We start from the raw sequence: 16,138 nt of genomic DNA, 5'->3' as shown, positions 1-16,138 counted from the left end.
AAGTGTGTGAAACGATTGTAAATCAATAAGAATAACACTAAAGCAGAGGTAAGGCAAAGCACGGGAAATAAAAATGCGACCTGAAAAGAGGAATTACAATGTACATCACATTTGAGGGTTTAGTAAGAGTTGAGTTCATTCATGTGCAACTTTTTACACCCCTTAAACCTGGACCTATTCAAACACAAAAAATATACAAACATTCAAACAATCATCTAAGGGGTAAAATATCAAAACTTGGTAATATTGATGAAGTAACATTATCCCAAACTGTCAGAGTCTTCCAGAATCACAGCAGACATGACAGGGTCACAGGATGCCTTTTACCTCTTCATATCTGCAATATTTCATAAAGAACTGCTGTTTATCTGAAATTGCTGCCAATTCTTCAACCCCCCTCCCCCCCCCCTCCCCCCCCAAAAAAAAGAAATATGCAGAGAAAGCAGGTTCAACCCCGGTTCCGTGTGCTCCAATGAATTGCAGCATATCAGGACTGGAACAGTCACATGTGTGTGCAGACTTCAGATAAATACTAGTAAATATGATAAGTGGGTACAGCAGAAGCACCATCAGTACTGGTGGATCCTACCAGGAAATTCTCTGCTGTTTTCAGCACCAGTTCTTCTGCTCTTCTACTCTGCTTTGTTATGATGTGAGAAGTCCTGGTTGTTGGCAGGATTTTGCCGCTTGTAGAGCCGGTAGCCTTTAAGGCAGAGCAGGACAAACCAGTAGACCTGTGGAGCGAGGATGCACAGGTTTCCCAGGTTGGTGTAGATTGGGATGTGGAGTGGTACAGAGTAGACTGGAAGGCCGTAGTGCACTCCGTACACCCAGTACATATAGGGGAAGAGTGAGATGCGGCACAGGAAGAAGCTCAGCAGCACCATGCAACCGTTCAGTTTGTGCAGCCAGCACTCCTGCAAACCCAGCTAGAGAGGAGGAGAGGGAGGAGATGGTAGGGGATAAAAAGAGAAGTATTATTTATTAGTTTTATTAGGATTTTAACGTCATGTTTTACACACTTTTACAAATTTAATGTCAAACGTCAAAATGTTCACAAGTTGTCAGATGTCAAACACAGTCATGGACAATTTTGTATCTCCAACACATTTTGTCCATGAATTTTACCACGACTCAAACAAAACACAAAATGAAATATACTTAATGAATAAAAATAATGGCAATCTGGTCTCACTGTGGTTTACAAGATGTAATTTAAAGCCTTTACAAGGGGTGTTCAAGTACATGTTCATTTTCTGTTTATGTGCCTGTTAAAATTAATTCATTTAATTATTATTATTTTTCTCAGCTGCCTATTTTTTTGGCTTGCGACTCACCCAAGGGTTTGAAAAACCCTGGTCTAGAATGCTGGTCAAAGGTCAAACACGATGATAGTAGTGTAATGGTGTGTAGATATACTCTGCTCTCTAGAAAATGATCTTAAAAGAGAATGTCTGATCACCAGTCTGTGATCTGAAGTGCAAATGAGTTATGCAGCAAGCCAAAATACCCCAAAATAACCCAAGAGCATGTCCACCTCTGAATGTAATGAACAAAAAAAGTCATTTGAAAAATTAAAGTAATGCTTAAAAAACAAGTCTGATCTCTGATTATCAGAAGTGTTTTGTTGCAGTTGCTGGTGCTAAAGCTGGCAGTAGCAAATAGTTACTGGGTTTAAGGTGGTAATGACTTCTTCCACAAGTGATACAGGTGCAGATCCTTTAAAAACTGTTTTCTCACATTTCACATTTTGTATGAGGATCTGAAACCATTTAAATTAAGAAATGTGCAAAAGGAGGAGTGCAAATACGTTTTGTGTTTGTCATTGTGTGTTTGCAGTACCTGAATAAGAATTTTGCCCAGGGAGACAAACGGTGTGCTGATCTCTGTAAGGAAGAGGCAGCCAATGAAAAAATCACCTTGGTCGTTCCTGCAAAACTGAGACGGAGATAATAAGGACAATCAGCAACATGAATATAAAAGCACGGAAAGCTGCAACAAACAACATTTTCCTAATTAAGTCAGATTTGGTGATTGGACGATGGACCCTGATGAAAAAATGGATAGGAGAATAGAACAGCCTCAGATTGGATATCTCAGCAGTGTTTGACGTAGATGTAAATAATTGTTTGAATTATTTGTAGTTATCAGACATGAAAATTATTTAAGTTATTGTAAACATAAACTTATTGAAAGTTTACACAAACAAAAGCTGTAACATATCTATTGCACCTAAGTGGTCATGACCTGATGTACCATGAAATGAGAGAGATGATAAATAAAAGAGGAGGTGGAGCAGCAACTGGAAATAAAGGTGGCCTCCCTCATGGTAACACTATACCCAAGTCCCAAATGTGTGTGTGAGTGTTTGTGTTTGTCTATGGGGACACCACACACTGTAGGTAAAATCTTACATTATAATCAGCAGCCAGTGTTTAACAAGGTTTAGAAAATTAACATGTACTTTTAAATACGTGTTTACCTTCGTACATCGAATGAATCTTTGTGGTTACCGGATTAGCATGAAACTTGCATCAGAGTGGGCTGATTTGTTAGCCATGCTACACAGTATGAAAAACTGTTATTTATAAAATAATAACTAAAAAACAAATGAGGGTCAGACTCAGGAAAGAGAAAGATCCAACTGTACGTGAGACTTTCAGTTCATCAAAGTAACATTTAGCCATGATTTTAAAATGCTGACACATCCAACTGGTCTGTATTTTTTCTAGGCTGTCAGCTGTATTTAGTAGCTGATTGTGCTTTCATACAGCCTCAATTTTCCACTGCACCTAGTTTAGAGGTTTTACGGTACAGTAATGCATGATGCTTTTGAGTCTTTGGCAGACAGGTTTAACCAGCGAGACCATCTGCTATAAGGCTACCTATTGTTACGTCTCAATTTCCCTTGTGTCCTCGTGGAAGTCTTTTACATGCCTCGTCTAACATTGTAACAGGAATCAGTCATTTTTGATTCAAGGTAATTACTTATGAATGCCTGCAACAGTAGGAAATAAGGAAAGTTACAAGGTTTTTTTTGCTTAGGGGTCCAGTTTTGTGCTCCTTGCACCCAGTTATGTAATTTGCCCTGCCAATAATTCCAGCTTTGAAAAGTTTATGAACTATAGTTTTTATTCTGATTCTACAGCTCTAGCAGCTATCCTGTAAACTCATATATACTTTTTTAAAATCCAGGCTGTTTGTGCTCTTGAATACAGCTCTAGCTGGCAGTGACCTAAAATAACGTGACCCTGTGTGTATGTGTGTGTGTGTGTGTAACAAACATGTGTGTATGTGTGTGTGTGTAACAAACATGTGTGTATGTGTGTGTGTGTGTAACAAACATGTATGTATGCGTGTGTGTGAAAAATGTGTGGGTGAAACAAATGTGTATACAATGTATGTGTGAGAAACAAACATATGTGAAACAAACATATGTGAAACAAACATATGTGAAACAAGCACGAGTGTGTATGTGAGATGTAATAAGCAGCAGGTGTGTCTGAATAATAGAACGCAGTGGTAAAATGATCTCATATCAGTACTGACATCACAGCATGCCGAAACAAAAGACCAGGTTACACGGTGTTTGTGTGGGTGTGTGTGTGTGTCCATCAGTAGTGGCAGTGTAACAGAGGAGGCTGTTATCACATTGACATCTATCAGGACCTCTCGGGACAAAGCCGAGCAGCATCACCTTCCCTCTCTTTTATTCTAAGGTGCACTGCTGTGCTCATGACTTCACCCCGCATTACATCTCAGCTTTCAGGTTTCACCAGACCCTCCTCACAGTACACTCATTCATTACCACCACCAACTCCTCTGCCCCCCTCTCTCACCAGTGTGATAGGTAGCAGGATGGACAGGAGTGCGATGTGATGGAGAACCAGCAGGAACTCTTTCCTCACAAATAAGCTGAGCGTCCTCAGAGAGTGCCCTTTGTAATCCTCATGACCTTTGACATAGAAACGGTAGTAATGGCTCAGGTACATGGCGAAGATGTCATAAGCCATGTAGGGTACTCCGTACCTGAGGACAAATGAGGTGGCTAGCCAGTGCCTGAAAGAAGCAAGCATTTACAAGTATTAATAATAATAATAAAAATAATAATAATAATAATAAACTCTTATGTAAAGAGCCATTTTTAAGATAGATAGATAACTTAATCAGAAGTATATAGAACATATAGTACTATATACTATATAAAGAAGTATATAGTACATCACTATGTAGTTAAATAAATACAATAAAGAAATGTAATATGTAATAATGTAATAAGTTAGTCTTTTTCTCCCTGGATTTTCCTCCTTTATTTCCTAATCTAGTTGTTTCCATTCACCAGATCACCACACGCATCTTCTAACACATGTCCAGTCTGCAGCCACTTTGTTTCACCTGCCAGTGTTGGCTTGCCACACAGGCTTATTGCAAACAAAGACTAAGCTCCCCGTGACCCTGTGACTCCCGCACCCCCTTGTGCAGGGACCTGGACCAATCCCGGAGATCGCATATTGCAATAGTGGAAAGAGACCCTGTCCAACCTTTCCTTCCTCAAACATGGCCAACTGTTTTTGTGTTAGGACATTCTTGCTGTGAGGCGACGGTGCTACCCACCGAGCCACCATGCCACCCCTCTTGCAAAATAATGTCTGCTCTAGACTGCTTTAGGCAACCTTGGTGAGAATGAGAGCAAATGTCATTAGAAATCTAGGGTTAATAAGTTTAACCTTACATTGGAAATATGAAGAAAGACGTATGTTTTATTTATTCATTCCCAGGATGAAGACAGTTGTAGAAATAATTAAAATCCCTGGACATATGTTTACCATACACACATTTTACATTTAGACAGACATACAGTAGAATAGTTGTTCTCCTGACACACACCATGCACAAACACAGAGGGGTTATACAAGACAAATAATGCTCTCAGTCACAGGTGCTGCACACACTAATAAAAGCTGATTATGCACATTAATTATGTAGAGAGATCCCCTACACACACACACACCACACACACACACCACACACACACACACACACACACAACTAAGCCTGTGAAATGAGCTCATGAGCTTGTGTCCTCCACAGAAGTGAACGGATTATCCGATCCAGCGTGCCAGACCTGACTGGTTCATCTGGGCCGAGGCACATTGTAGTACTGTATGACTTACCTGTCTGTTATCACGTTCTCCCTGCAAGAGGACACCACGATGATCCCAGCCGTGGTGGCCATAATAGCATGAAGAGAGGAGACCAGCCTGAAACACAAGTTGAAAAGCACAGTGAGATAATATACTGTTACACTTAATGACCAGAAGTATTTGGACACCTGAACATGAGCTTGTTGGGAACACTATTTCAAAAACAAATGCTATTAAACTAGAATGACCTGTTGGTGAGCTTTTCAGCTATAACAGCAGCAACTCTTCAGTGAGGGCTTCCCAACCATTAGTTATCATTATTTATTAGGATTTTAACGTCATGTTTTACACACTTTGGTTACATTCATGACAGGACAGGTAGTTACTGGTTACACAAGATTCACACAGGCATGGGGAGAACATGCAAACTCCACACAGAAAAGGACCTGGACCGCTACACCTGGGAATCGAACCCAGGACCTTCTTGCTGTGAGACGACAGTGCTACCCACTGAGCCACCGTGCCCCCCACCTCAACCAATTGCTCCTGTTTGGATGCCCGGCAAGTTCCATAGCAAGGCCAAGATCTCAGTGGTGGTAGGCTAGCCCATTACAAAACTGCATCACACAAGAGCCCTTCAAAGCCATGTTTAAGGCTCCAGGACTTTACCAAACCACAGTGAGAGCATTTATCTCCAACAATTAAATTAAATTCATTAGTTAGAAGTCAAATTTATCTAAGTGGCCAGAGGCTTGAAGTTGTAAGGTCCCAATAAGACGTTACAACTTCAGGTGGGTGTGTTAAGCCTCAACTAAGGTCAGTGTTTATTACTACACAACACAAGAGACTAGATAAAATAATGATGCATGGAAGAGTAGCAGGAATTAAATAACTGCTAACTAAAAAAATAATGATAATAAATTGCAAGGAAAATTTTTTTTTCAAGTGTGCTTGTGTATTCAGGTTTATGAGCTTAAATAGGAGTGTCCCACAGGCTGTACAGACATTTTCCTGTTTGTGGTTCCAAAGGAAAAGCCAAGTCACAGTGTGGCCTTGAACCAGCAGCACTTCAACATGAATCCCAAACAGTGGCCATTTATCAATGACTTACGTGAATAAATGTCGGCTGGAAAGGACTGTATAAGAATAATGAAGCAGAAACACTTCTGCAGTCGGGCTGAAAGCTAATGCTCCACGTCTGAGTTTTCCACATGGGGGAACATTTGGTCATCATGACAACACTGATCACGTAACCTGAGCCTGCTAGCTTACACCTAAATTGGCCCCTGGATAATCAACACTTCCTCAAACGTTCCCAACACACACGGCTTTACCCACCAATAATGATCGGTTCATGAAGTCTGAGCACTGTCACAAGGCCCAGATTTCCACAAGCCACTCTTTGTGTGTTTTAGCCACGCTCAATGCACTGAGGGGGGAGGGGGCTGTTCCGTAATGAAAAGAAAAAATCCTTTGTAGTAATTTGGTTAAGTATGGCGTTTTTTTTCTCTAAGAAAGGGGGGAAGACTTATTACAGGGACTTAGCAGCCACCACTGAGACCCAAGTTCCAAGACCCAAATGTTGTAAGTGCACGGGCAGGCTGGTGGCAGCACTAACAGACCCAGTCAGCAGTGTGTGTGTGAGAGAGAGAGAGAGAGAGAGAGAGAGAGAGAAAGGGCCGAATGGGGACACACTCAAAATGCGTCCACTGCTCACCAGTGTAACGAAAAGCTGGAACAATCCAAGAAAGAACAAAGAATTATTTATTAAAGTTTATGTATTTTTAGATTATTGGCATTGGTCAAGAATTCTCATCATCCAACACGTGCTTGAACTGACAAATACTTTAACTGAACAGGCACAAGTTCCCACAGATACACTGCAAAATCTAGTGGAAATGCTAACAGAGGAGGACCAACACCATATTAATGCCGAAGGCTTTAAAGCAGGATGTCCAACAAGCTCATGATGGCGTCCACATACTTTTGGCTGCATACTGTATATTTAAAGTTGTGAACTATGCAACACTGAGCAGCTTTACTTTCATACTGAACATGTAGCATGTGCAAACCTGCAAGACAACAATGTGCTCAGTTGCTAAACCGTCTAGTTATTCTTCTGACGCTGGTTGACTGCTTAGAAAAATCAATGTAGACCTGATGTTCTCTGGTGCTTTGCAGTTACAGAGCGAGGACAAAACCCCTGCCAAACACTTTTGAATCTGAAGCGGTGCTTTCACTGGGCTATTTGACGCTCGCTGTTGTTGAAGCGCTTGATATGCAGTGCTGCGTTTGGCTCGACCAGGGACAGAAAAAAAGGATTCAGCAGTCTGCAGTGGAAGTGAGGATCACCATGTCCGCAGTTTGGGGGAAATCAGTGAGAAGTGTAAATAATGTTTCTAAACACTGATTTCTTTAAAGTGTCAAACTAATATGCAAACCAAAATTACTATGAAAACAGGGTGCTCACCCACCACTGCTGAAAGCTCTAGCTCCAGTTTAAAATTCAGTAGTGCTTTTAACCTGGCCGGTCATCTAACAGGCACAATTGGCCATGCCTGAGGGAGGGAAGGTGACAGGGTTTCTCACAGAGGGCGGACTGCCACTGGTGGGTTAGAAGTAGGAGCCGTCAACTGAGCAGGCAGTGGAAGCTCAGCATTTAAGGTACTGGTCTAGTAATCAGAAGGTTGTAATCAGAAGTCCCACCTCCACCAAGTAGCCACTGTTGGGCCCTTAAACAAGGCCCCTAACCCTCAATTGCTCAAATTGTATTAAGTCACTTTGGATAAAAGCGTTTGATAAATGAGGAGAATGATCAAAACAGGAGATTTATACAGGAGGAATTAGTGGAGACCCCTAATGGGAGCAGTCAAAAGACAACAATGACTTTTCCTTAGTAACCTTGCCCCACTTTAAATGGAATCAGAAATGTACCAGTATGCTTTGGATAAGCCAGACAAAATACCACATACACACTCAGAGACAACACCTCTCCGCTAAGGTCAAGACAGTGTGTCATTTCATTATCAGTTTAGTGACAATCCTCTTCCTGAGGAAAGCAGTGGCATCCTTCCAACCATACAACACAAAAACACTAGAGATGGGACGATCGATCGGCTACGAATCGGTATCGGCCGATTTTTAATCAAAATATGCTATCGGCGATCGGCGATATTTCCTAAAAGTAGCCGATCCGATCGTGTGATATATAAAGACCATGTTAAGTTAACAGCTCAGTGGATTGATCCAGACTTTGAGCTACGAAGCACCAACCATCACATCACCATTCATCAACAATTGTACAGAAACCATCGTGAAAGCTCTTACGATGTAATTTTGCTGATTGTAATATTTACTTTAAAAAGATAATTCAACCCGGTCACATCTGAGTCGATTCTATCAGCACGTTATATAAACTCCTGGTTCACTTTGGTAAATCGTGAGCGGTTCTTACTTGTGATGTAGATGAGAACAGAAGACGTTACAGAGCCAATCCGAGGCAAAAGTTTATTCATTACCAAATTCGTTAGTTCAGGATCATCTGCTGAACTTTTAGAAAACTTTTAGCTCCTTAGACGGAACGAGTCTGACTCGGTTACAGATCTGTGGTAATAACCGTGTAATGAAGCTTTTTAATGTAAGAGAGTCACACAAAATGTTCTGTAGTAGCTGGTGTTTATTTAAAACCACGACATTTAATTAATAACAGTAAACACGGAGAGATAACCGAGAAGAGAAACTTACGCTTCACATAAAAACGAATCAACTCATGAATCAATGAATCACTTATAACGATACTGTGAACAAAGCGTATCTTCTAAAGGCACAAACACACACACACGCGCGCGCGCGCTGCTCCGGTTTATCTTTACTGTGAGGCTCTTTTTAAGTTTATTTACTGCTAATCCCCCCCCCGATCGGAATCGGCTATCGGCCGATGTCCCTGAAAGGAGATCGGAGATCGGAATCGGTGCCAAAAACCCCGATCGGTCCATCTCTAAAAAACACTTTTAAACAAATACTGCATAAAGTATGAAAAGTAGCAAAAGTGCTATTTTTAATAGGTTTAAGATTTGCAAAGCAGTGCTAAAGCTGGACAAACGTCTTTTAATAACTTCATCACGTTCTGCAGCATGTGGCTCATAAGCCAGGAGTTGTTATTCTACTCTAGGTCAAAGGCCATTTTTTTCCTTCTGCTTAGCATGGGGGCCACAGATCTTGTCGTATGAGTTGCATGCTGGTCTGTAGTCAGAATAATCCACTTAAAAATAGCATTACATTAAATAATTAATTTCTTCTAAATTACACGCTGAGCCACTTTGACTTTTACAGGCTGCCGTGTTTTCCACGTCTGTATGATACAGCTCCAGAGAAAAAAGTGCTTTATGCTTTATTAGCAATTCACAATATTTTACTTCAGCCATTAAAGCGCTCCAGACTAGACAAGAACACAATATGAATGAAGAGAATTAGCGGAATAATGAGAACCAATTCTACGACGCTGATTACTAGATATTACTTGATGATTGGACCTCTTCAAGACTAGTGCACATTTCAGACTGATAAATGATGATCGGCTTATCAATGAGAAGATGACCCCACTCACTGTAGACTACTGTTTTACACAGTGAGCCAATCAGTCAGTACCAGCCAAGGGTCAAGGGTTAACCTGCTGGCATTCTTTTTTTTTACAGTTTACATACAATTGCATTTGCCATTTAACTTTGTGCCATGACCTACTGATTCACGATCAGCAATTATGACCACTGCTTTATCCTGGACAGGGTTGTGGCAGCCATTGTGCCACCACCAGTGTTGTCCATTCTTGTTATTATTGGTACATGGAAAAATACCTTTAACAAAACTCTTATAAGAGTTCTTCTCATCAAGTTACACAGGCTATCGTTAGGCCAGATAACTCCGAGCAAAAGGGCGACAATTCTTACTCGCATCAGCACTGATTTTTAACTGGAGCAGCAACTGAAAGATTATTTTCAGGATCACAAGCTAAAGAGCAGAATTGCAGGCCAAACATGTCTTTATGCGGCCCACCACTCCAACAACACAATCTTGCATTCTGTTCACTGAAATGAATCGTCTCAGCTGGACTGACATTATTACTACAATTCTACAATAATTTTTCATGAAAATGTAATTTTTAAAAATGAAATTTAATTTGAACACAGTTGCCACTCAAAATGCTTGTGCATTTGGCCAATGCCTGTAACCAATGGCAGTCTTCATTAACTGAGCCTGAGTTTAAAGGCTCCTCTTTACCAAGGAACCCCTTAGTAATTAGTTCCACTGTTTTCCTCGCCGTGTTAGTTTAGCACCACTCAAAGCTTCAGGATGACCCTCTAACAAAGATAAAATAAGTAGACGACAGATAAGACAACAATAAAAAAAATTGCAGTGTATGATAGAGTGCGGTTGTTTGAGAATTTAAAATGTTAAAGCATAAAGCTGTTGTGTTTAGATTGATATTGGAACTACACCAGTATGCAGCGAAATGCATGTTTCATTTTCACTAACATGCTTGCTTGGGTGAAAAACAGCACCACAGTTCTTTCCTGCCAGTGGTACAACTTTAAGTCGACTACAAGCTGGGAAAAGCACAAGACATCAACCCAGAAGGATTTCAGCAGCAAATGGCTTGGAAAAGTGTTGTGTCAGTGTGATCTATTGCTTCCTTAATGAGGCAGAAAATAAAAGTGTAGAGGTCTGCACCTACGCAAGAACATGCATGCTACAGTCACTTGCAGTGCACAAAATTTTAAGGAAAGACCACCTCGGCATGGACAGCAGCTGATAAGAGCAATCTCCAGTACTGGGCTGGTCAAACTTAACTTATACACTGATATGGTCACATAATGACAAAATAATGTCACCAAACTCTATTAACAATTTAAAAATACAAATTATTGATATGAACAACAGATATAGGAAAGACTTAGATAAAAAAAGTGGAGAAACATAACTGCAGACACATCCAGACATTTAGTACTGCATAAACATCTTAGCACCATCTATGGCTTGTATGGAAATACTGAGCAGATCCAGTTTACTTTGATTTTGGATAAAAACAGCAAAAGCAGAAGATGCAAGTGGCTGTAAAAGGCGGTGCAAAAGCTGGTCTGCAAAGATGGGAAGGGTGATATGGTCAAATGAGACAAGCACAAATGAAAGAATAAGCTTAGTAAACTCGCCCAGCTCTATTAGAAGCACCTTGAGTAAAAGAATGCCAATAATAATGTGGAAGAAATAGACACGCTTAAGAGAGATTACGAATAGAGTGAACACCTAACGACCCTGACACACATGCAAAAAGAAAAGGTTTAATCTGATTATATGTGTCACTGTGCCCCAAGAAGGCTACGTGACAGCAGATAAGCAGCCTAGTGTTCCTGCTGCAACTGCTGCTTAACATAAACTCCTGATGCTGTAAAGTGTAAATTCAGCAGCATGTTTACAGTAGAATTATATAGAAAATCCTTTATCTACTGCACTACTAAGCGGCGAACATCACTACTCTTTAAAACCAAGTAACTTAAACCATAGCATCATCCAAGTAATTTTAATACACACTATTTTATTTCATCATACTGGCGTACTTGGAGATAACTCTTCTAATTTGTTATTTAAACACTCGGTTAAGATAAAAACACGCGGTTAAGGTACTGTACTACTAACAAGACTGCTGAAGGTTCAGGCCCTGCATCTGCCAGGTTCACACTGTTTCATCCTTGAGCAAGGCCCTTAACCCGTCTGCTAAATGCTGTAATAAAATGACTGGACCCTTGTGGGTCAGTGGAAGCTCGGTGGTTAAGGTACTGGACTAGTAATGAGAAAATTGCTGGTCCAGCGTTTTTAACCCTGCCACCTGAAAGTTCCAGCAATAGTTCACATTTTCACATCTTCAGTTTACTAGTTTAGCAAATCGTAGATTCTTGTTCCATGCTAAGAAGTCCAACCTGATGTCATTTTCTGACAAGGTTTTGACCTGTTGTACATTCTGAGATGCTTTTCTGTTCACAATAGGTGAACCAGCCTGGTCTTTGTCCTCTAACCTCTTCTGCCACTCACTGGATGTTTTACACTATTCTGAGTAAACTCTAGACACGGTTGTGTGTAAAAATCCCAGGACATCAGCAGTTCTAACATACTTTAACTAGCCTGCCTGGTGCCAACAGTTATACCCACGGTCACTCAGATCACATCCCAACACCTACATATTGATGTTTAATGTGAACAGCTACTGTAGCTCATATGTCAGCATATTTTTTATGTTTTGCACAGCTTTGCTAACTGGCTGACTGGATACTTATGAGAACAGAAGGATTTTACTTCAGATACTGTACTATGAATATATTTACAGAATAACATGAGTGTTACAACGGTTCCTGGCTACTGTAGGACACATGGTACACCTGCATCCTAGGCACAGCTTAAACATGAAGCGTGTGCTTACTTTTTTAGACAAATTTTGATAGTTGGAAGAGTAAACTTTGCGTAGAAGAAAATGTGTGTTTATGCAATAAGTAACTGTGTCAAGAACTGCAACACTGCTGCAAACTGTAAACTCAAGGAGCCGTTGAACGAACCACGCGGATGTAGGATAGGGTCAAGATATTCCAAGTTCTACTTTTCTATATAACTGGCATTTATTATAATTGTTTTTAATATTAATGCGAAATATCATACAATCAGTAAAAAACAATCAGTAGGGAGATATTTTTATCATGTCAATGAAAAAATGTCAACACATAGCTGTATGGATTGCTGTTGAACACTATACATCCACTTCCAGTCCTCCAGCAGCACGTCAGGCAATGAATATTGGCTTTAATTTATCATTTAAAAGCAGAATTAAACAAATGAATGATTTAAATGCGGCCAATCCATTACATTAGCGATTGAGTCCATTGGTCCCGCTACATCAGTTGTGGTAACAGAAAATACATAGCAAACGATACAAATGTAACACTATGTAATACTACAACCAATGTAAACTGTATCCTAAAGTCTAAAGTGTGCACACAATTCAGATCCCGAGAATATGTGGTCCCAGCTGTAGTGTTTGTGGTAATGAAAATAAAGTGTCAACAACTTGATCTATCCAGGCTGCAATTGCTTATTATAAACTCAGGGAGCAGTTGAAGGCAGCACGCAAATGTACCGTTGTATAACATAAGAGTAAAACTGTGCCAACTGGGCAGAGCGTTTAAATCATGAGGACATATACCCCCGAATTATACTCAATATTAAACATTTACTTACCTCTCGCTTACCAGAACCACGTCCGCGTCGCTCCAGCGCTTAAAAACAACCGGTAGGGTTTTCCTTAAGGCCAGAAACAGGCCGGGAAAAAGCACTATACCGCTTACTAACACTCCCCACATCGTCGGTTTCTTTAAGGAGAAGCGCTGTGTTTTAAGAAAGGTTCAATTCAGCATTCAGCGTCTAAAGCCGCTCTCACCAACTCACACACCGACTGACTGATTCACACCGGCGGTGCAAGCAGCTTCATTTAATAATTCACTACATAGCACAGCTTTCCGCTGGAGAGAGCAGGACCATGAGGTCCTGATAGCTTATAAATGTTCTGAACGCAGGCTTTGTAGAAAGGTCGACATGGGTGATGAAAGTTCTCAGAAAGCAGCGTTGATGTGCCGCTACTCCAGTAATAAATGGAAACACTGTTACTGCTCTTCTTGCTCGGTAGCGACACCTGGAGCTCAACCTGGACATTGCAGTATGACATGTGCATTACCAGTCAGCTCTTCTTGCTCTGGATGGCGCATCCTAGGGCTGGGCGGTATGACCAAACATTTGTACCACGGTATTTTTTAAGATTCTGACGGTATATCACGGTATGTTCTTTTGTATAACTGGGACGTTTTGTATGTCTGTGGCTTATTCTACTGTCATAAGTACATAGAATGTAAAGTATTTTAATTTCACCATGTATATAACGAAGGTTACATTTACATTATTTAGCAGACGCTTTTATCCAGAGCAATTGAGGGTTAAGGGTCTTGCTCAGGGACCCAACAGTGGCAACTTGGTGGTGGCGGGGGCTTGAATCGGCAACCTTCTGTTTACTAGTCCAGTACCTTAACCACTGAGCTATCACTGCCCTACTTTTGAGTTTTGAGTACTATAAGCTTTGCTTAGCTCCACAAAATGACAGAATATATAATGGAATCAGTATGCGTGAAAGAGTTGCAAATATACATTTCCATGTTTGACATTTAGCAGACGCTTACAGTATACAGTCTAAGCAATTGAGGGTTAAGGGCCTTGCTCAAGGGCCCAACAGTTGCAACCTGGCAGTGGTGGGGTTTGAACCGGCGACCTTCTGCTTACTAGTCCAGTACTTTAACCACTAGGCTACAACTGCCCTACATATATACTTTTTATTGTTTATTTAATATTTAAGTATTGTACAATTACCCTTAGCTGTCCCTTTAACAAATAAAACGACGATTGCAAACTCACGCAATAATGGATTGGGGTCCTGCTCAGGGTGTTTTTGTCTTTCACTGACAAGGATTGTTTTGGTTGATGAAAACAAAACAAACAAACAAAACACTGTTCATTCGAATCACTCACTTTTTGAACCGAGTTCTTCACTGAGTCTTGAATCAAATCTGAGTCGAATCGAATCGTTTTATTGATTCAGTTTTTTGGAACCGCCCACTGAATTGTTAGATGGATTCATTTGAACCGATCGGAAGAAGAACAAATATTTGTGACTTTTACACTAGATTTTAATATTCAACAAAATCCCACTGTATAGTTCTTAAGTAAATTATTTTTTAAATATAGTATATTATTTTATTCTACCGCAACGGTAAATTTGGTGTGAAAAAGGCAGAATCTATCTATCTATCTATCTATCTATCTATCTATCTATCTATCTATCTATCTATCTATCTATCTATCTATCTATCTATCTATCATCTATCTATCTATCTATCTATCTATCTATCTATCATCTATCTATCTATCTATCTATCTATCATCTATCTATCTATCTATCTATCTATCTATCTATCTATCTATCTATCTATCTATCTATCTATCTATCTATCTAAATAATAGATTTTAAATTATTTAAAAAAATAATAAAAGATCACTAAAAGCATCAATCATTCATTCATCTTTAGTAACCACTTCATCCTGCTCAGAGTTGCAGAGGGCCCAGAGACTATTTTTTGGAAGGTATCTTAAAAACCCATGTGGACAGGTGAAAACCCTACCAAATTTTACATTTCAAATTTCATTAATAACAATAATAATAATAAAACCATTTGTATTTGAAGAAACTGTACACCAAAATTCACCAACTTCTTCTTTGCAATTGTAATACAAAGTAAGTTTTAAACCCCTTTCTTACATTTAAACTCAAACACTAAATGGAAGTTTATTTGTTGTTATTTTGTTATACTAATCAATCTAATAATCAGCTGTAATATTACCACAGTAAGCTCAGCATTTGCTATGTGCTGATAAGGATGCTTCCTGGTAACTAACACAAAAATAGCCTTTTTATAACACATACATCATAAAGGTCTGATGACGAATCTAGTTTATAGATCTAAAATGTTGACTTAGTCGATTGTGGGATGTATTAAAATGAGGGGCCACAATTTTGGTATAAAAACAAGGGACGACAAGAGGTCAAATTTCACATCGGCCAAGAACAAAGAAGATCAGCACAACTAAACAGGTTGGTCTATGTTCAGGTTGTGGGTTAATTCATAATAAATGTGAGTTATATTGTATTGACTACATTTTATATATATCAGGGCTTCTGTAAAAACAAACTAACAAAAAAAAACTGGAATTGGAAAAGAAAATGGGCATCATGAAAATTACTAAAGAGTGAAATACTGTTCAGTTATGTTTGATACCTTCTAAAGAACTTTAGTTGTCTGACTATACTTTTTTTATACTATATTTTTTATTTCCTCAGAACTTTCTCGATCTAA

The 16,138-nt window shown here is 39.7% G+C and overlaps 1 protein-coding gene across 1 annotated transcript; it reads right to left on the bottom strand.

Annotated features, from left to right (window-relative positions):
- Positions 1 to 458: 458 nt before the first annotated feature.
- On the bottom strand, positions 459 to 13,543 carry tlcd3a (TLC domain containing 3A). Its single transcript, XM_062988951.1, has 5 exons — positions 13,422 to 13,543; positions 5,175 to 5,261; positions 3,840 to 4,059; positions 1,843 to 1,938; positions 459 to 929 (listed from the first exon to the last, which is right to left on the bottom strand). The coding sequence occupies exons 1-5, from the start codon at positions 13,541 to 13,543 to the stop codon at positions 633 to 635; spliced, it is 822 nt and encodes a 273-aa protein (XP_062845021.1). The 3' UTR covers positions 459 to 632.
- Between the last annotated feature and the right edge of the window lie 2,595 nt (positions 13,544 to 16,138).

This window comes from Trichomycterus rosablanca, chromosome 26 (genome assembly GCF_030014385.1).
Source record: "Trichomycterus rosablanca isolate fTriRos1 chromosome 26, fTriRos1.hap1, whole genome shotgun sequence".
Taxonomy (NCBI): domain Eukaryota; kingdom Metazoa; phylum Chordata; class Actinopteri; order Siluriformes; family Trichomycteridae; genus Trichomycterus; species Trichomycterus rosablanca.
The sequence above is the reverse complement of the archived record's forward strand: the minus strand, read 5'-3'. Positions and strand labels throughout refer to the sequence as shown.